Source organism: Vidua chalybeata, chromosome 1, assembly GCF_026979565.1.
Source record: "Vidua chalybeata isolate OUT-0048 chromosome 1, bVidCha1 merged haplotype, whole genome shotgun sequence".
In the NCBI taxonomy this organism is placed as follows: Eukaryota; Metazoa; Chordata; class Aves; order Passeriformes; family Viduidae; genus Vidua; species Vidua chalybeata.
This window is the reverse complement of record NC_071530.1, coordinates 68373143-68393901: the sequence shown is the minus strand read 5'-3', so window position 1 is coordinate 68393901 and position 20759 is coordinate 68373143. Positions and strand designations below refer to the sequence as shown.

At 37.6% G+C, this 20759-nt stretch overlaps 1 protein-coding gene and 1 long non-coding RNA gene across 2 annotated transcripts in view; one reads left to right on the top strand and one right to left on the bottom strand.

Annotated features, from left to right (window-relative positions):
* Positions 1-15937, top strand: part of CDYL (chromodomain Y like) — a 105001-nt gene extending 89064 nt beyond the window's left edge. Inside the window, exons 3-7 of the mRNA XM_053943230.1 lie at positions 4567-4823; positions 5407-5579; positions 8551-8761; positions 12836-12979; positions 14002-15937. Of these exons, the coding sequence (XP_053799205.1) occupies positions 4567-4823; positions 5407-5579; positions 8551-8761; positions 12836-12979; positions 14002-14160 (944 nt within the window). The 3' untranslated portion in view covers positions 14161-15937. The remainder of the gene's footprint in view (positions 1-4566; positions 4824-5406; positions 5580-8550; positions 8762-12835; positions 12980-14001) is intronic.
* Positions 9554-19227, bottom strand: LOC128788293 (uncharacterized). The gene is made up of 3 exons (XR_008431015.1): positions 19191-19227; positions 18900-18988; positions 9554-9936 (listed from the first exon to the last, which is right to left on the bottom strand). It is a non-coding gene; the product is annotated as an uncharacterized LOC128788293 (long non-coding RNA).
* Positions 19228-20759: the final 1532 nt, after the last annotated feature.

Genomic DNA, 20759 nt, shown 5'->3' with positions numbered 1-20759 from the left:
TGCACTGGACAACTAATTTTGAACTCTTGTGGATTATATATACAGGGTACAATGAAGAAGTAAAAGTGCAGAAAGGACTTAATGAAAAAATGGAACTTACTTCTAGCACCAGATTTTAATTTCTTTTTTTTTCATTGAAAATTCAAGTTGTTTTTACCAATCAGTTTTCCAGATCATACTGTTCCCTGTCTGGTACTTGAGTTATAATCAGTTACAGTTGCAGTTTTATTTCTGCAGTTAACACTTCAAGACATTGCTGCTGGTGGTGTTTGTTCATTTGCTTATTCAAGTGGGATGTTTCTCATTAACCCCTTCATCACTTAGTGTAGAAAAGGATGTAAGTGGTGCCAGGAGGGTACAGGAAAGACATGGGAATTCTGAAAGCTTCTTGTGAACACGTCAGGCTTCTCTGAAAGTACTGAGTGATTTCATGAGTAAAATGAGAGCTGACTTTTCAGTGCAGATGAATGCCAGGAATTGAGGAGGGGACAAAACAGGCTTACATACCAAACTGTGCCTATAGCAAAACATAAAATAGTGACTGGTTCCTGGCTATGTGTTGCTGCTCAGGAAAAGGGCATTGGGTTTGTTTTGGACAGTTTTCTGCAGGCATTTGTTTGATGGTAGTTTAAAACAAAACCCATATTGAATATTGTGTCCCATTTTGGGCCCTGTTCCAAGAGTTAATAGAAGAGGAAGAAGCATGGAGAAGAATGGCAGGCTTGGACTGGCTTCTGGAAGAAGAAAAGGAAAATAAGACTGGGGCTAGTCAATCTGGAGAAGGGCTCTGATGAAAGGAATGAAGAAATTTAACATGTATGTTCCAGAACTTGCTGCCAAGAGATACTTTGGAAGACAACCCATAGTGGTTTCAAAAGTAAATTGGACAATCCCGTGGAGAAGAAGAATTTAATTACATGGGGTTTGGTGCAGCCTATGATTCTGGGCATGCACATTTTAGTAATTGCTAAGTTTCTGGTGGCTGGAGTTAAAGAAAATACTCAGACAGTATTGTTCACACCTCTCATGTTTTTGTGCTTGTTCCTTAGGCATCTATGCTAAGCTTTCAGAGACAGCATACTCTGTCAGTCAAACCTTGAATTAAGAGCACCAACACATATGTACCCAAAAAGAAGTGTGCAAAAGAAGCTTGGCTGGGTTTAAACCGTCTCTTTGGATGCATCCCCAGTATTGTTGCAGGGAGGGGAGTATTTGTATTCAAGGTTTGATATGTAAGCTAAACTGAACTTAGTAGCAGTGAGGCATGAATATCTTAGAGAGTTGCTTGGGATTTTAATTTTGGATTGTTGTGAAATGAGCATAACTTGTGTTTTTAACAAAAACACCTTTGTTCTGCCCCTTTCCCAAAACTGGTATTTTGTTTGTCTTCCTTTGGATAAGACCAGTTCCTTTCTTATCTCTTGCTCATAGCTTTAATTTTTTTCCCTCCAAGGGCAGTTGCATGAAATTGCTGACTGTTATCAGATTTTGGTCAACAGCTGCAGAACAAAGTAGTTGTCTCAACTTCCTTTTGCATCTGTATAGTGAAGCTTTGGCTTTGACCAGTAGTACTACTGTCTTCAGCTCTGAGATCACACTGTTTACAATTTGCAGGTGGAAAGGTTTTTATATAACTATAAGCTGTTTGTTTACGCTGTAAACAAACAGTTCTTCATTAGTTGACAATACCCAGGGTAAACTGCCTCTTTTTCCCAGTCCTTACTTATTTTTGGAAGCTCAGTTTGAAAGGAGAGGTTTCTTTGTTATGCTATCTCCATTAATGTCTTAAAATGCAGAACTGCTTTTGGTTTGTTACAAAACTCTGTTTTAAAATACTAAAATACAGCTGTAATTATCCTGAAGATAAGTCACCTTAATGTAAAGTTTTCATGTAAGGAAATCTCTGGCAATACATTTAACTCTCAATTGAACTCTTTTTCATCCCTATTTGCTGTACCATTTGCTCAAGACTGAGCAGCAAAACCACCTTTGCCTGTGTACTTACAAAATGAAATACTGCTTTATGTCTCAGAGTTGTCCCTTTGCTTCCAAGGACCAAATGCCAAGAGAAAGCCTCCTGTGCTGTCAGGTATACAGGGTCCCAAAGGTGTGTCGGTAATGACAAACATTAACAAACATATTTTAAACCTTTTGGTTCTGATCTATACTGGCTGGCCGAGTCTCCCTGTGCAGAATTACAGTTTCTAAAGCTGACAGATTTTTTTAGTCCAGTCCAAGTATCCTGGAAGTGTGTTTACATGACTGGAAAGAGGAGACTTCTTCCAGAATTGCAGCTGTCCCTTGCTTGTGGTTTGAAACTCCCAACTATTGATAAGTGTAGACAGGGTTTATATAAAAATCAGGTCTCTTGCCAGTTCAATAAGCATGAAAATTGGCCTGTGATGTTTACATCTTGATCTTTCTTGCCAGAAGTTTTGTCTCTCAAAGTATATAATCATTGCCTCTTGCATCTCAAAAGTAATTTTCTGGTATTTGAGTATATCTTTGGAAGAATGAGTCGTGGGAAAATACAGGCTCAAAGGTCTTGCACAAGTTTACTGACTCCTTGTTTTGGCTTAGTCTAGTCTATCCTGCTCTCCCAATTCTCCACTTTTTTCACTATGGCTAGGACAAAAGGACAATTTCATCTTGTGTTCATAATGAAATATGGGGCAACATTGGTGTTCCTGCAAACTCCCTTTCAGGAGAATTCTTTCAAAGGAATGTAATTGCCATAATATGGTTTCAAAAAAAGTTGAAAGCCTTCCTCATCAAATTCATATTTAGTATACACCAAATTTTTATTTATTCTCCTGAAATGAAATAGAAAGGAATTTTATAAGCCATGGAAAATTTGGGAATAAATGTGAAATTTTTGTGTCAATACAAAATACTAATATTTCATTTTGTTCACCTCTGTCTATGAAACTGATCACAAACTGAATCCAGTTTCTTACTCTTCTTACTCTTACTTTAAACAATTTAAAAATGTTGAGTTGTCTTTAACTTTTTCACAGAAAGTGAGATGGTAAGAGGATTAAATCACTAATACAACAAGAAAGACCTTAAAAAGTAGAGTAGAATCTTATTGTATAGATCCTTAAACAGGCAATTTGCTTAATTAATCATAAGGTATTTATAATAAAATATGTATTTTAAAATATTTGATATAAACATTTCATTTATATCTAGAGACAGTTTCTGCAATATAAGTAGGAAAATGTATAATGGTCTAATTTTTAATTAAATTTAGTCTCTTCATATTGTCTCTCATACTTTGTATGAGTCAAGGTAAGCAACACTTGAATACAGTGGAAATATTGAGATAATGGACATTCCAGTTACTTAAGTGAGCCTCTTTAATATCTTCATTGGACCCACAAGTGTTTGAAGTACGTTGCAGTTAAAATTTGAAATAATTTAATTTTAAAATATAACTTCAGAAAGATACTGAGAAATTACAATAACATTTAATTAATAATTTACTTGTACATGGTGTAGCTCTACTTCTTAAGACATTGTATGCATGATGTTCTGAACATCATCTACCTGTTAGTGAGATAAGGGCAGTAGCTTTCCAGAAGATTTTAGACTCAGAGCTCAATCCTCAGGAAAAATCTTTCAAAACTTTACTATCTTGGACTCTAACACACTTTCCAAATATTTTTAACCCCACTGTTCTATGCACACTCCATTACTTTAGTATGACAAATTTGGGGGAGATTTTGCATGGAGACCTAAACATACAGAAGCATTGTAGATCCAGTATGTTCTCTTATTTTCTCTAATGAATCGTAATTATTTGGGATTATGTTTCTAATGGGCATTACAGAGAAACCTGTCCCTTCTGTGACATGAGGAATGGGCTGTTTACTTGCATGCCTTCAAACTCCCTCTGTGTAAGGGATTGGGAACAGGACCAGCAAACTTAATTGTCTATTTGCCAATTCCAATACCAAAAAATGTTTAACATGAGGAAGATCTCATTGTCTATGACTCCATTAAAATATCCATCACTTCATGGGTCTTGTGCTTCTCTCAGAGAAGTATAGTCTGCATTTCTTCATTTCCATTTTTCTTTAAAGACTATTACGTTTTTTTCTGATCTTGTCAATCAAATTCTTTATTTGGTTTATTCTAAGTGTATTTTTCTTTATGATAACTTCTGATTGAAACAAAAGGCTTTTGCTTTCTCTTAGCAATGTTGATGCTGTTAAATGATTTAAAAATGTTAGAAAGGGAGAAAGCAGACCATTAGCTTACTGACGTGCGTTGGTATTAGGAATGTTAAATACACATTTCTCCTCTTCTAAAAATAAGTGTATGACAATTGGTCTGTTTGGCTTACACTAATTGTATATTTTCTAAACGGTAAAATTAATTTCTTTAATCCCTTTGTCACTTCAGTTTTGCTCTGTGCACAGTTTCTCTTTCAATAACTTCCAGGACACTGACTTTCATATTTACTATGTGCTCTTTGTATGAATTGCATGTTTTCATGCTAATAGAGATTTTGAGATGGGTGAGCTAATCAAATGTAATTGTACTTGTTTAAACTATTTCCAGGTACACCCACCTTTATGGAAGCATTAGCAGCCAATGGTACAACCAACATCCAGACATCTGTAACAGGAGTGACAGCCAGCAAACGAAGGTTTATTGATGACAGGAGAGATCAACCCTTTGATAAAAGGCTACGTTTCAGCGTGAGACAAACAGAGAGCGCGTACCGGTACAGAGACATTGTTGTCAGGAAACAAGACGGATTCACACACATTTTACTATCAACAAAATCGTCTGAAAATAATTCATTAAATCCAGAGGTCAGAACAATTCTGATTTTGGGAGGGGAATTTGAAATCCTTGCCTCATTTCTGCTTGTTATTCAGGCACAAACATACACAAAACACAGGTTCTGACTTGCAAGATGTTATATGTACAGTTGCCTTTATGTGTAACTCACTTGCATTTGAAAACTCTGTTATCTGACCCTGTTGATGTGTGCTGTCTTTTATAAGATATGCAGTGATTTGCAAAGTGCAACTTGAAAAAACCTTTAGCCTCAATTAAGGTTCTTTTTTTTTCTGTACTGGTTGCATATGCCATCTGCTGTCCAAATTACAGAAATGCTGAATGAGTGCTTTAGTTACAGATTACACCTAATAGATCTTTCCTTAATGATTTCATTATCTTTGTCTAATTACAGTTTTGAAATGCAAAGCATCTAATATATTAAATTCTTTTTTTTTTTTGGATAATGAAGAAAGTTAACTTTTCTAATAAGATGGTTGAGTGGATCCTAAGGAAAAATTAAAGATGTTAAAGGGTTTCATGGGGGAGGAAGGGAAGAGAACAACATGCTACTTTTTAATGATGGATTAAAATTATTCTTATGACATTTTTCAGGTAATGAAGGAAGTGCAAAGTGCACTGAACACAGCAGCTGCAGATGACAGTAAACTTGTGCTGTTCAGTGCAGTTGGTAGCATTTTCTGCTGTGGTCTTGATTTTATTTATTTTATACGACGTTTAACGGATGATAGAAAGAAGGAAAGCACTAAGATGGCAGAAGCTATTAGGTATGTATGACTATCTTCAGTCATCTGATGGGTATTATTCATAATATGGCCTGGCTTGTTCTATCTTTATTTCAAAAGCCTCTTATTCAAAAAGATCTCAGACATTCACCTGTTACATTATAGCATGCAGCACTTCTTTATGCTTCCTGTCCTTTTCTATTTGGGCTGTCATTTCATGCATTTTTAATTTTAAATTTTAACTGTGAAAACTGGGAGCATTGTAATACTCTTCCAGTTAAAACCAATATTAAAAGACTTCAGTAGTCATAGGGTTTCCAGAAAACAAATTTAATACACCAAAATTCAAGACATGTATTGAATGAGTAAATTGATATAGTACGTTCAGAGAAGTGGAATGATGGATATTTCAGAGGAGTAGATTAATACTGGTGATCATCATCCCAATGCTAGGTACCAAACCTAACATTTAAACAAATTAATCTGAACTACTACCAAGTAGAAGAAAATATATGGGAGAAATGTATGCATCTTGGAGACATGTTTTAACAATACAAACAAGTACATTTGAGCACTAGTTTTGAGATCCTGGTCTCTTGCATTCTTCCAGAGTATCTATATTCTTTCAGGGCCCTTCTTCTGTTGTTATCAATGGTCATGTTTCTAAAAAAAGGCTATGGACATGTAAAGCCTGTTTCACTGGAGGCACAGTTGGTTCGTAAAGATGATTATAGTTATTTTTATCAAAGGAAATTCTTCAGTCATTTCATGTAAAAGTTGCTTATGCAGTGACTTCAGATATGGCCAGAAGCTTTTAGCACTGATCTTCTATCACTATTTTAACTTGGGCCCTTCTAGAAACCTGTTTTTTCACCCAATACTCATTGTTAATAAAATGGGTAAAGGTGACTTAAAAGACTTACGGTCACACACCCTCCCTTTCAAATAAGGTATTTTGCATGTATATTCTAGAGATGGTCCTCTCTGGGATATTCAGACATTATTAAAATTATCTTAAGTCTCTGGATGGAATGTTTGTATGATGACTTGCATGAGATGGTTCCAGGTTTGGATTTGGCTTTTTTTGCATTTAGCTATTTCAGTTCACTAGAATGAGTTAAGAAGGAGTGTTGATAACCTTTAGTGCTGAATGCAATATAGTAAAATTGTCCTGTTTTGCAGAAATACAAAAATATGTAACACAGATAGGGAGCAAATTTTAAAATTATCTTCGCAATACCATACCATACAGTCATGCCTGTATGTATTCATACACACATGACTGTTTTTTCCTAAGAAGCTCTTGGAGGCATTACTGTTTGAGAACAGAGAAGCATCCATATTTTGTGGGTACTGGAATGAATTGTCCTTTTTGTTGTCAATGAGGATGAGAATATGCATATATTAGCACCTAATAGCATAGTACCCAGAGCGTTATTACCAACCAAAAGAAGGGAGATGAGATGGGGAAGTTTACCGGTGTGTGATATGGGATAATAGAGCTCTACTGTTTATGTTCATAGTTTTAAAAAGCAGATTTATTTGTTAAGAAAAGCTCCTCAAGGAAGATCAATAATGCTTTGGCCATCTTCATTTATACCTTATTACTGTCACTTAAAAACACAGGTAAATACCTTATGCTGATGCCATACATGAATGCAGTGAGGACCAAGGAGGGCTGTCCCACAGCTGTGCCAGAGGTGTGGAATGGGTGCAGCCTTATCTGAGAGCTGTAGGACACATGAATGTACTAAAGTGCTGTATCAGCTGATGCTTGTAGAGGGGTGTTAACTCTGCACCTGCCCAACTACTGTGATGGGTTGGGCTAGGCACAATGGTAGGCTTTTACAGAATCAGAAAACAGTTGAGGTTAGAAGGGACATTTGAAGGTCATCTTGTTCAACCTGCTCAGGGAAGGTCACCTAGAGCAGGTTGGCCAGGACAATTTCCTGGGTTTTTTTTTAATCTCATGAGACTGAGAGTCCACAACCTTGTTGGCTGCCTGTTTGGTTACCCTCGCAGTTAAGTGTTTCCTGCTATTGAGAGGGAACCTCCTATGTTTTAGTTTGTGCCCACTGCCTCAATGGGCACCACTGAAAGGAGGCTGGCTCTGTCCACTTTGATGACAACCCCTGAGCCTTCTCTTCTCCAGGCTGAACAGGCCCAGCTCACTGAGTCCCTGAGTCACCTTGATCTCCTTTTGCTAGACCATCTGCAGTTTCCCCTTCACTGAGAAGTTCATAATGACACTAGGGCTGAGCAGAGGGGCATGATCAACTCCCACAAACTCCAGACAACATTCCTCCTAAAGCAGTGCAGGATAGATAGCACTGGCACACTGCTGGGTCAAGTTCAACTTGGTATCCACTGGGAACCCTAGCTGAATTTCTGCCAAGCTGCTTTCCGGGTTGTCTTCCAGCATAGATTGATGCCTGGGGCTATTCCTCCACAGGCACAATGCTTTGCACTTCCCTTCTGGACCTTTAGGAGGTTTCTGTCAGCTCATTTCTCCAGCCTGTTGAGGTCCCTCTGGATGGTAGCAGAATCCTCTGGTGTATCAGCCTGGTTTTGTATCCTGAGCAGACTTGCTCAGGATAAGCTCTTCCCCATCAACCAAATCATCAGCGAAGCTGTTGAACAGTGCTGGACCCATCACTGACCCCATGGGGTGCAACACTTAAATCCCTGGCCTGTGCCATAAGTCACCACCCTCTGGGCCAGCCATTCTGACATTTTTCAGTCCACCTCACTGTCTGCTCATCCAGCTCATACATCAACAGCGTGACTATGAAACTCTTATGAGAGACAGTGCTGAAATCCTCACTCTGAACTCTGTAGACAATATCCACCTCTCTCCACTCATCCACCAAATAACCACCTCATTGTGGAAGGTTATCAGGTTGGGTTTGAAAGTGATGTTACTGTGAAGATGAATTATTACGGAGTTTTCAAGGGCTGGTATATTTTACACTCTCAATATATGTAGTGAGTGCATGTTTCTGTTTCTCTTCAGGAATTTTGTGAATACTTTTATTCAGTTTAAGAAGCCTATCATTGTAGCAGTAAATGGCCCAGCCATTGGACTTGGAGCATCTATATTGCCTCTGTGTGACGTGGTTTGGGCCAACGAGAAGGCCTGGTTTCAGACACCATACACTACTTTTGGACAAAGTCCAGATGGATGTTCATCCCTTACATTCCCTCGGATAATGGGCCTGGCTTCTGTAAGTAGCTTGCAGGGTAGGGGCTGGCAGCTTCACAATTCAGTTGGGATGATTTATCCAGTGTGATTTCAAGACTTTCTGCCTTCCTGTGTTGTCTTTTTCTTAATTTTTTACTTTCTCTCATGAAAACCTTTCATGAGAAGCCACCCTTTATAGCTTTTCTGCTCCAGGCTCTTACAACTTATTCTTCACCTGCATGCACAAAACAGAAAGCAGGCACGGGATTTAATCCCACCTTTGGCCCTGATGGTGTCAGAAGGGTCATGTCCTGTGTACCAAGACACACTTCCCCTGCTGCTGCCTTGTGGGGACCAGCCATGGGTGTCTTGCATTCAGCACAGCACCAGTGTGGCACTCGGTGTCACTGCACAGCAGAGCACTATGACACCAGCCAGGAGCAGTCTTATGCCACTATTCAAAATAACTATTTCAGCTTCCATGTACTCCTAACAAAAAACTATTTAAGAATCTCCTACCTATGTTATTTTCATGTTGCTTAGTGTTTTTTCATGCTGTGTTGTTTGAAAACCTAGACCTACATCCTATTCCAATTTGGACAGTATGAAACAAGTGCTTGTGGCTACACCTGTTTTCCAGAATTGCTGTTCTTTATAAAAGCCTTTTTTTTTCCCTGTAGGTATTTATTTATTTTAAAAATATATATTACAACACCAGTTCTAAAAGATCTAATAGCTAATTGTGTCATATTTGGATTTAGTTATTAGAAGAGAACAGAAAAGGTAACTGAAATAGATTAACAGTTATAAGAGTATCTTTAATATCTTAGCATGTTTCAAGTACTGATTGTTCCTTTCCCTTTTTATTTGGCCATCCATCCATTCATCCATCCATTCCATCCATCCTCATCCTTTAAAGACTTGTGGTTGTTACTTTCCATTTCTTTATAAGTTGTACAAAAAACACAAGCTCTTCCCTGTGTGTTTGTGAATGCTCTCATTCTTAAATATAAAGATTTAAATTGAAAGCTTCCAATGGTAACAATTCCAAAATGATTGGTGCAAAAAGGGGGAAAAGATCCACTGTTTTTGTACTATCCTTGACTCTCTGCAGCAAAGCAGTGTCTCTCTGGAACAAAGCTGAACTTTACTCAGCACATTTCATGAAATATGTTCAGAATCCATACTGAAGACTTTGATAAAGAAGCATGTTGTTGTCTGTAAGAGAGAGAGAAGTCAGCAGGAAGATGTTATGAGTGAAATGCAAAGTATCCAGGGGAAAAAAATATACAAAGCAAAGAATTAAGGCCTCTGTATGCATCATAACATTTTCTACAAATATATCAATTCAGCAGGAGCAGTGCCACCCCTAACTCTTGTAAGTTAGTCTTAAAATGCAATGTTCTTAGCTGCAGCTGTGTAAAAATGTTCAATTGCAAGATTCCTGGAAATATCTTCCATGTGGGGTCAGTCACCTTCTGTGGGTCAGCAGGTCTGTTATGGATGGGGATTTTTTTTCCCAAACATTTTCAACCGTGAGTTTGTTCCAGGAAATTTGAGGCCCAAACCTTAGGATTCAAAACTGATACCATCTTGGAATTATCAAGAATTTTAGAAGTGTCCCTAGACTTGGCTTTTGAGTTTTGAAAGTAATCTGTACTAGACATGAAGATGATATCTGTATGGGGAGATGTTGTTATCTGTCTGCCATGAAGCTCCTGCTCTGGTTTTCAGGTCCTAGATATGAAGCCCAGGATCTGTGTGATCACACATTACACACTGGGTGTCCCTGCCAGTCCCCAGCACGCTTGGCAGGATGTTTTCACTTTTCCGTCAGTCATAAGGAAAACATGGTTCCATAGTGCCTGGAGTCCCCATCACAGCCAGGATCTGGGGTGGTTCAGAGGCTAGCTAGCTGCCTCCTGATCATGGTGCAAGAGAGCTGAGGTGCTCCATGGCCCCTGGTGCCTGTGGCTTTGCACAAAAGGACCCTGGTGAGCATCAAAGCCCTCACTGGAAGAGAGTCCAGAGGACCAAGTGAAGTTCCTCTGTGGAAAGAGACATTTTCTATCAGAGTAGAAAATGAAGGTTGCTAATAAGAATCTTAGTGAAATATTTTTGTCACACTCATTTCTATTGCTGTAGTATATTTCTTGGAAAGTAACCACCAAGTGAATGAATTTTTACAGCAGGTACAAAGCATGATTATGATTAAAGCTTTTTTAGCAGTTGGTCTCCAGCAGATGTTGTGTATAGATCAAAAGTGAAGATGCCAGAGCAAGACATTTCCCTTCAAAACCTGTCAAGTGAGAACATCAATGGGAATGCTCATTTTTTGTGAGATTTTATGCTAATAATGTGTTACAGCTGGCAGAAATAAGATAACTGCACCATTCTCACTTACGATATTTAATGTTCAGGAGAACTCAGAAGTTGCAACTAAGTTTTAGGGTGAAAAAAAGGCTAGCATTCATTTTTATCCTTGCAAAGATACATGTCAAGAATATGTAGACCTGACCACCTGGTTTAAATGCTTGCCTGTCCTAACTATTAGTTAGGTTGACTTCACATTTTGATCTTTCACAGAAATGTTAAGTGTTTTTTAAATTATTTTGGAAGACTAATTTTCCCCCAACTGTGTAGGAAAAATGATTCCATTTTTAGACAACTGTGTATACATCTCTGATTTTTATCTAGTATTTCAGCTTATTATTATTCACATACATTGTGGAAAATGAGAAGGAATGGTTAATGAACCTTGTATATTTGATACTGTGTTCTCAGAAGGTAGAACTATAGGGTATAGAACTTAATCATAGTGCAAGAGATTTGGGTTTTTATCAGTTAATATATGTGAATCATAGCTTTCCATAGTAACTGTGAGAGATGTGTTGATGGTAAAATCAAAGTAAAATATGCAAGGAAAGTGGCTGGGTTTTTTCCTTGCATTCCTAATGGACTGGCAGTCAGGAGTAAACTGCCAGTAGAATCCAGACTTTGTATTTCATTACAAAGGAACAAATAGGAGATTGCAAAGGAACAAATAGGAGATCCAAATTACTTCATGTGTAAAATGCAATACCAGGAACATGGTAGCACAGCAAATAAATAATTATTTATTAAGGTAGTAATTATTTGAGATTCTTAACTGAAAGTTGCTGAAATAATTATGAAAATTTCCAGTATTGGACATTAAAAACTTCATTTTCCCCTCAGGAATGTTACACCTGTCAGGTTTGTGTTTTAGAACAGCCTTATTTCCTATATTTCAAGAATCCAGTAATGGGTTTGTCATATTTTTCAGTGGAAATAAGTCATTATGAAATAATAACACTGATTTTTTTTTTTTTTTTTTAATTTCCACTGCCTGTTTCCCTGTAAATGTCACTGCAAACTGTATAAAAAGCCTCACTATAGCTAGAATTAAAGTGGCTGCAGGACAAAACTTTAATGGGGAAATTGGTAAATAGTAAAGTGCATGATAATTACAAATCAAAAAATCTACAGAACTAGAGAGAGCATCTTGTTGCATAGAAGATAATACTTGATTCTGTACCTTAAACCATGTGCAAGATCTTTTAAATACTGGGGGTTTTTAATAAGACTGCTATATCAGATTCTGAGAGGATTTATCAGTTCAGTATTGGACTCTTGAAGAAAATGTGAATTTTTATTTTCTATTAATTTGGTCAGAAATTGGAATACATCATTATAATGGGCAAGTTGATGTATTCTTTGCTGTTTTACAGGTTTGCCAGGCATTATAACCTATTCCCACATACACCGATAACCAAGTCAGCAATACTGCAAGAAAGCCAGAGTTAACAAACATTCACAGTCAGGAGATGACAGAAGACATTTTCACATTTAACCATTAAATGTTAAACCTTATAGACATCCACATTTCAATAACTACTGACCTAGTACTGGTCAACAATACGGACCAGCCAGCTGTAGGCCAATGTTTTTCTTTTTTTAATTAAAACTTGGAAGAGCTGTAATGAAACTATTTCAAACAGTGCAGGCATTTTTCTTTCTTATTTGTTTTGAACATTTTTCCTTTGATGAGTTTTGTCTCATTACATTTCATACCAGAAGTAACTTTTTATCCCTTCAGGCCAACGAAATGTTGTTCAGTGGAAGGAAGTTGACGGCGCAGGAAGCTTGTGCCAAAGGACTCGTCTCCCAAGTGTTCTGGCCAGGAACATTCACACAGGAAGTAATGGTTCGAATTAAAGAACTTGTCACATGTAATTCAGTTGTAAGTTTCCTTTATCTTCTTGTATTTTTATGATTAGATGAATAAGAATTAATCTAAATAGTACTAGATTACATCTTTTTGTCCTGAAAAAAGTCTTTTCATGAAACAAGCACTGCATTATAGTACAGCAATATTTTTTGACAGATTTTTATGTATCTTTCTGGTTTGGGGTTTTTTAGGATTCTTTTTTAAGTTTCTATCTGATTGTTCTTAACTACAGTGTACTGTGGCATTTGGTAAGGAACATAAACCAGCACTGGATTTTTATAATATAATCTGGTATTAGCATAGTTGCTGAAGTCCAACTTAGTCTAATAAACAGTATAAACAGTTGCCCTAACATCTGCACAGAAATCTTGAGTTAGCTTGAGTTCTAATTTAAATTACCAAGGAAATAAATACAGTCTTTGACATTATGCTGGACTTTGTTTTATGAATAACACGTAGTGGTTGTGTGTGCTACTGGCAGTTGTACAAGATAGCATCAAGTAGTGGTAATTTTAACTTTCTTACAAGGAAAGGTGCAGTACAAATTAACTGTTCTGTACATTAGAAATTTTGGATTTTAAAAGCAAATTATTCATTTTCTAAACAGAAAAAACAAATGAGATTTTTTTCAATGTATTTTAAGTGCTTAAGAAATCAAGATCTGGCCAGTTATTAGAGCAGTTTGGGGAAAGTGTGTCATGATTAGCCTTCACTACTATGGACTTGTACTTCCCTGTAGTTCCAGAACCATATATATATGCTTTCATAGTTATTTTATGATTTTCATTATTTTCACACTTCTATGCACTTTTAAATTGTGCTGGTGTAAGGTAAAGGAAATTTTGTGGGATGCCACAAGGAAGATGACTATGAGAAACATTTCTTACAGTCACAGTAATGAATTGATAAGCTTAAGTTGATAATCAGCTCCAGCATTTGTCCATATAAACCTGTTATATGCCCATAGAAGTACATGGGGTGCTCAGTTCTCAGGCAATACTAACCTAACTCCCCCTTTTTTAATTTTGGCCCAGGTACTTGAAGAATCCAAAGCTTTAGTACGTAACATCATGAAGGTGGACTTGGAACAAGCAAATGAAAAGGAATGTGAAGTTTTGAAGAAAATCTGGGGCTCAGCACAAGGGATGGACTCAATGTTAAAATATCTGCAGAACAGAATTGATGAATTCTGATGAGATGCCCATGACACTGGAATTGTATTTCTTGGACATCAGGGCAAGCAAAATATGCCCATTTAAAAAACCCTTATATAAACTAACCCCTTGCTCAGCTTGGGAACAGGAGTGGACACACACCCCCCTCCCCTTTTATTGTCAAGGGGTTTAAAAGTACTGTATCTCTTAAATTTGAACAAAACTCCTTTCTCCCTGATTGTTACATGCAGATGTATACACACACAAGTGTATGTGTGTGCATATATCTATATATGTCTTTTATATATATATATCTATATATTTATATAGATATAGATATAAATGTAATATGTGTGAGAGTGTGTATGTAGACACACACAAAGTAAAAAATGATAGAGTGCACTACCAAACATCTCTTTAAAAGCTCTAGTTTTTGTTATCTTTGGCTAGTACTGTATCAAATAGAGAATGAATTAAAAAGTGAATGGTGTTGCATTATTTTCTGTGTGGCAGGGAAGTCTGGAGTAATGCTTTTCTTTTTCATGAGAATACAGAATTGAAACGGGTATTAGCCAGCCCTTGCTTTCTCTGCCCAGTGAGTCAGCTTAGAGAAAAGGCATTGTCTCAGAAGAAGGTTGAAATACCTCAAGTAATGAAACATTCTAAAACGTTGGGGTAACTAAACCCTATTATGCTTAAATCACACATATCCCCAAAAAGAGAGTGTGCTCAGGATTAATGCTAAGGAAACACTCTGTTATTTTTGGGGGGAGGTATAGGGGGGTGGGAGGAGGGGGCCGGAGTATGTCTGATTCTTAGCCAGACAGCATGAAGAAACCACTGTCTCTTAGGGAAAGGGAAGAGGGAGAGCCAGAGGGAAATGGAAGGGGGAAGGAAGAAAAAAAAACCAACACAAAAAAAGCTTGTTTTGCAGTATTAGTGAATCACTGAATATCTTATATATGAATATCCTAAGTTATAAGTTAGTTTTAGTGGCTTTTTAAAAAGCCTCTCTGGGTTGGTTTTGTTTTGTTTTGGTTTGGTTTGGTTTTTTTTTTTTTTTTGGTTGTTGTTTGGGGGGTTTTTGTTTGTTTATTTGTTGTTGTTTTTTTTTTTTAATAACTACATAAGTGCTCCTGTTGCTGGGTGAAAATACTACTTTATATACAGTTTGGATTTTGTTTTTGGTTCTTTTTTCCTATTTGCTGGTTTAATTGATGTATTACACCAAAAATGAATTTTATGTTCATAAATTTTAGGTTCACTTAGAATATATTATTTAATAAGTTAAAATTCTTTTGGCACACTATTAAGTAAAAAAAAAAAACTCTTAAAAAAAACTACCTTATATTAGATGTTTAATGTTCTTTGTCTATGCTTTTTTATTATTTGAAATCTACACTATATGCAGTATGGTGTAAAAGAGTGCCCTGTGTAAATAGACCTATTTTGCATTCCTTTCAGGAGTGGTTATTGATTCCTGACTGCAGATATCTATTATTACTTGGGTATCTGTGCTTGCAATCTTATTGAATGTATTATGAAGAATGAAAATTAAATCAAACCTTATTTTTGTACAGTTTTGAACTTTTTACTTGGAACTGACCCACCACCCCTTCCCAGTGGAGAGCTGTACAGTGTGTAAATCTGCCTTTACCTTGGATTGGTACAGTATTTTTGCATCTGTGGGACCTACTTCTTTGTTCTAGTAGTTTGAACTATATATAAACTGTACAATCTGTAAAGTTTTTATAGAATAAATATTCAGCTGTGAAAACTGGTTAAATAAAACTAATATTTCTTAACACATTTTAAATGTGGTTCTCTCACAGAGTTGTCTTTTTCAAAGACACTTCCATTCTAATTTTGAAGTTGCTGAAACAAATCAGTTGCTGAAACAAATCTTGTAACTTAGAGGTTTTAGTGTTTGTTTTATTTTATTTAAAAAGCTCTTCATTTCCTTCAAATTAGAACTGAAACATTAATTCATTGATGTAAATTTTATAGACGTTTTCTCTTACAGGAGGTAGATGGGGAAAGAAGACATAGGGAGTCATTCTACTTTTATTTTGTTAGAGCTCAGACTAATCTTCAGTAAATGTTTTTTTGCAATCTCTTAAAAAAAGACTGTTTTCCTTACAATAGTGGGAGTTAAGTTAGAATTTCTTGGTTGAATTTGATTTTAGTGAAAAGGAGAAGAAAAGATACCTTTACCTACGAGTTCCATAATGTCAAAGCTTTTGGAGTTCAACTCCAATTTGTATGAAGATTGCTTTTTTCTAAGACCTTAGTGTCATAGAAATAGATATACAGATACATATAGATATGAATATATATATATATTATATATATTATATATATTATATATATTCATATCTATATGTATCAGCTGGGGGATTATTTATGCCTTCTTTAAGCATAAAAAACTGTTACAGTAAAGATATTTAGAATTAAATCAGTTGAAGGTACAGGCAATTCACCTGAAAAAATAATTCTACTTAATTCATTTTTTGTGTTGCTATCAGTCAGGCTTTTATGCTGCCTACAGTTTGCATGATAAAATGGGAATAATTTATTTACTCTTTTAAATTGCTCTCTGACTGGAAAAAGTCATTCAGGCCACTTCATATGCACTGTTAGTAACTAACTTGATACTATTAACAAATTATGTTCTCGTGCATAAATAGTACACACCTTTTGTCCATACACTGGACTACGGGAATAATGTTTCATCAGGAAAATACTGTCCCATTCTTTCCAGTATGGGTCAGTAAGTATCTTTTGATGTGTGGGAAGGTTACAGTCAAGTCAATTCAGTCTCTGCAAAGCCATAATAGAACAAAGACAGGAACATTATAGACCTCTAATAACAAGCAAGAAAACCTGAGAGATCATAAAAACTGACTTAAGACATTTTTTAATGTGAGTTTTCAAGGCTTTTATTCACAGAAGAGACAGGTCTTTGTCAATTCTGATTCATTGGTGATGCTTGTACTGTTTTACATAGATTTGCAGCACTGTGTAGATTACCTAACCTGAAGCATCAGATTTAGGCTTTGGTGACTGAATCCAGCCATAATCACAAATGTTCTCCCAGGCATGTGCAAACTCTGCAGCCAGCATTTCTTCTAAAACTCCAGATTTGGGGTCACAGCCTCCCAGATGTAGTGGTATTTCAAAATCAATCTTCTGTGTTAATTCTAGTGTGAATTTGGAGGCTTTTGGAGCAGCACAAATTGTTAAATTTGTAATTATGTAATGCAAGAACTTAGAAACAGTATCTTTCTAAATGACTGCCAAAAAAAAAAGTTTTCTTGTTTTTCTCCTTCAGGCATGAAGGCAACTCTGTTTGGGTGCCAGTGTCTAGTCAATGGCTAGCAGAATTAGGAATAATGGTATTGGAATATAAAATTAAGCTAGTTTTATAGCCTTGCTCATTCCTGACCCCTGCATCTGCTGTTAAGTCCATCCATTACCCTGATTGTAATCACTACTACACGATTTGCTTAATTAGTTATGAAACATAGAGACAATCTGTGAGGCAACTGGCTGTGTTGGTGCTGAAAATTAAAAGTAGCACAGGAGCCTTGATACTGCAGTGTAGGAGTTTGAGTTCTCTTTCTGAAATAAGCAACAGCCCAGGCACTACCCAAAACAGCAAACTGACCAGCATTGGCCACTGGACTGCACTAACCAGTTTCCCACAGGAGTTCTATCACATTCAAATTTATTTTTGGAAGTAAATAAGAGAACTTTTCTCCTGATGAGCAAATAGTAGCAGAGACCCAGGGGCTGAAGGTACTTGGAGCTGTTTGAAGGCCAATTGTGTGCACTTAATCCCACCTTCTGCTGATGCATTACTTTGAGAAAAATCAGAGCAAGGTCTTAACTCTGGGTAAGCTAACCTTCCACATTTTGGGGTAATCTGCAGATCTAAACCTGCCTGGAGATTTTTTTCCATGTTCATGCTCCCTATTTGCACGGATCTGGGATTTGAAATTGTTCCTCTGAGTAAGTCCTCTACTGGATTGACAACATTGCTAAGAGATACTTCCCTGTAATTCAGAAGCTGCACTATTATTATTGTGGAAAAAGTGTTCAGGGGAATTAAATCACCTGTTTAGGTGGGATTCATTTCCTAAAGTCAGGGGTACTTGGAAAGAATAGGGAAAAAAAACCCACATAATACTGAGCTATAAGTTGCTTAACTTTACCCAAACAGTGGATAAAGTAGGACTTCAACCAGTTAGGGAATGAAGTAGCAAACAAAACATTTCTGGCCAAATGGACAGGTAAAACTTACTTCAATAAATTGAGCCAATGCTCCACCTAGGTTTGCTGCTGGAAGTTAAGGCACTTTAACATTCATCTGGGACATGACAAGTGTGCTTCTGAGAGTATGAGGAGAGTAGGAGGGAGGAAATGCCTCAACTCAATTACGGCTTGCCACATGATTTTCCACCCTAAGGAACTGCCACTAGCTGTCAACACAGACTTTTACAGAGCTTGCAGCTGAGTCGGAGTTGGCAACCTTCAGTCATGCAGCGCAGGAGTTTGCCTTTCCAAGGAAAGAAGTATCTAGAAGGAGAGTGCCTGTATAGTACAAGATCACCATGGTCCTGCCTTGTACTGCCCCTCAGATATTTCTAGAAAATACTTCACTCACAGCCCTCTGCATTTTCTTTCCTTACTCAGGGGGGATATGACTGAAGTCATGCATCAAGTAATGCATTCCTAACAAACAAACCCTAAATATAATTATCTCTTGAGGTACTCACAGAATGAAAAGTGGTTTGATGGGTGAAGATACTGAAGTGTGATTCAAAATGAGAAGATGGTGATAAAATTCTGGTCCTCCTCATCCCTCCTGCACAGGGAAAAATAAAGCAAATAAGCAGAACTAGAAACCACCAAAAAACAGCATGTAGGAAGTAAAAGGAGCTACAGAAAGAGCTAATCTCCCTGAAGTCCTCATTCTTACTGTGTTCAATTCTGGAAGAGCTGCAGTCGACAGGAACACCAGGTGGATGTATACCTGTCCCACACAGTCTGGAGGACATTATCAGTACCTGTGTCTAAACTCAGATTTTGAGTCCCAGGCTCTGGTCCTCAACCACCCTGACATCTCCTGGAAGGACAACGCAGAGAAGGGAAGGCTCAGGCAGGATCTCATCAATGTAGATAAACATCCAGCGGGCAGGATGCAAAGAGGATGGCGCCAGGCTCTTTCTGCCTGGTGGCAGTACTGGAGCAGTGGGCACACACGGAAGCACAGGAGGCTCCCTCTGAAAAGCAGGGAACACTTTGTTTACGTCAAGCTGGTTTGAGCACTGGCACAGGTTGCCTGGAGAGGCTGTGGAGTCTCCAGTGTTGGAGGTACTCAAACTTCTGAGCGCAGTCCTGGGTACACAGCTCATGGTGGTCCAGCTTGATCAAGGGTGGGTGGGACCAGATGATGGCCAGAGGTTCCTTTCAGCTTCTGCCATGCTGCAAGAAGAAACAAACGCCAACTTGCATTCATTTTCCAACTCCAGTCATGAGCACAAACTTCCTCTCTGGCTTGGACTGCAGAGTCCTCAAGCTCTTGATCACTGCAGGCTTTAGTCTTTGAGAACCCAACTTCTGCTGGATGATACCAGATCACCCGCACGCATAAGTACAGCTCAACTCACAGGAGTGAGCTCAACTCATTTCAGTAAAACAGGGGTCCTCTTCTACCCTGCCTTGCAAAAACATAAAGAAAAGTTATTAATTCAAAGAAAAAGAAATTTATTTCCTCTAGGATAAACAGGATTGCAATACTTAACCCAAACAAATCCATGCCTTACGCCTGAAACATTGCTTTAGCCTCAGCAACTCCTTGAAATTTTGCATTCTCTTCCAAATTCTGTCTCAATCAATGAAGGTGAACCCAGCCATGGCAGTCATGCTAAAGCAGAGCCACATGGACTTCCCAAGAAGTGGGTAGTGTGAGCCTTTAGAGCCACTGTAACTTGTCTGTACCATGTGGTCTAGGTACAACTAACTAAACACTCACTATAGAACAGCAACTGTGCGGCTCTGCAGGGTGAGAAGTCAACTCATAATGCTCTAATAAACCAGTATTTCCTATATGCTGCTCTCCAAGATTCATGACCCTCTCCAGCAAAATATTCTGGCTGATGGACAAAACTGTATGATTTGTTTCAGTAGAAAAAGGCACTCACTGAGGCCACCCCAAAGTCACGTGCTAAGTAAACTGGCCACTGACAGTAGCAACTTCTGTGAAGTAAGATGCTGCTCCTTACAAATACAAAGTTCTTGGAATTCACTGAGCTTGCCAAGGTCGGCTGAGATCTGTAACCAAACAATATTACTAAAAAACCCAAAACAAACCTAAAACGTGCTATGCCAGGAATAACCAAAACAAACACTTCTACAGAAATCATGCTTGCACTATGTGATGTAAAGTAAAAATTACAAAATGGTATAGTTTTCTTTCCATGTTCAAACGTCAAAAAATGTGATGGCCCCATATTTCTTTTCTTCTCTCTGCTGTACACACTCACGCCCACCCACCTCTCCTGCCTTTATGCTCAGAAAGATGGGAGGGGATTTAAGCTGGAAACTTGATAAACCCAGAACATACATGCTGGAAG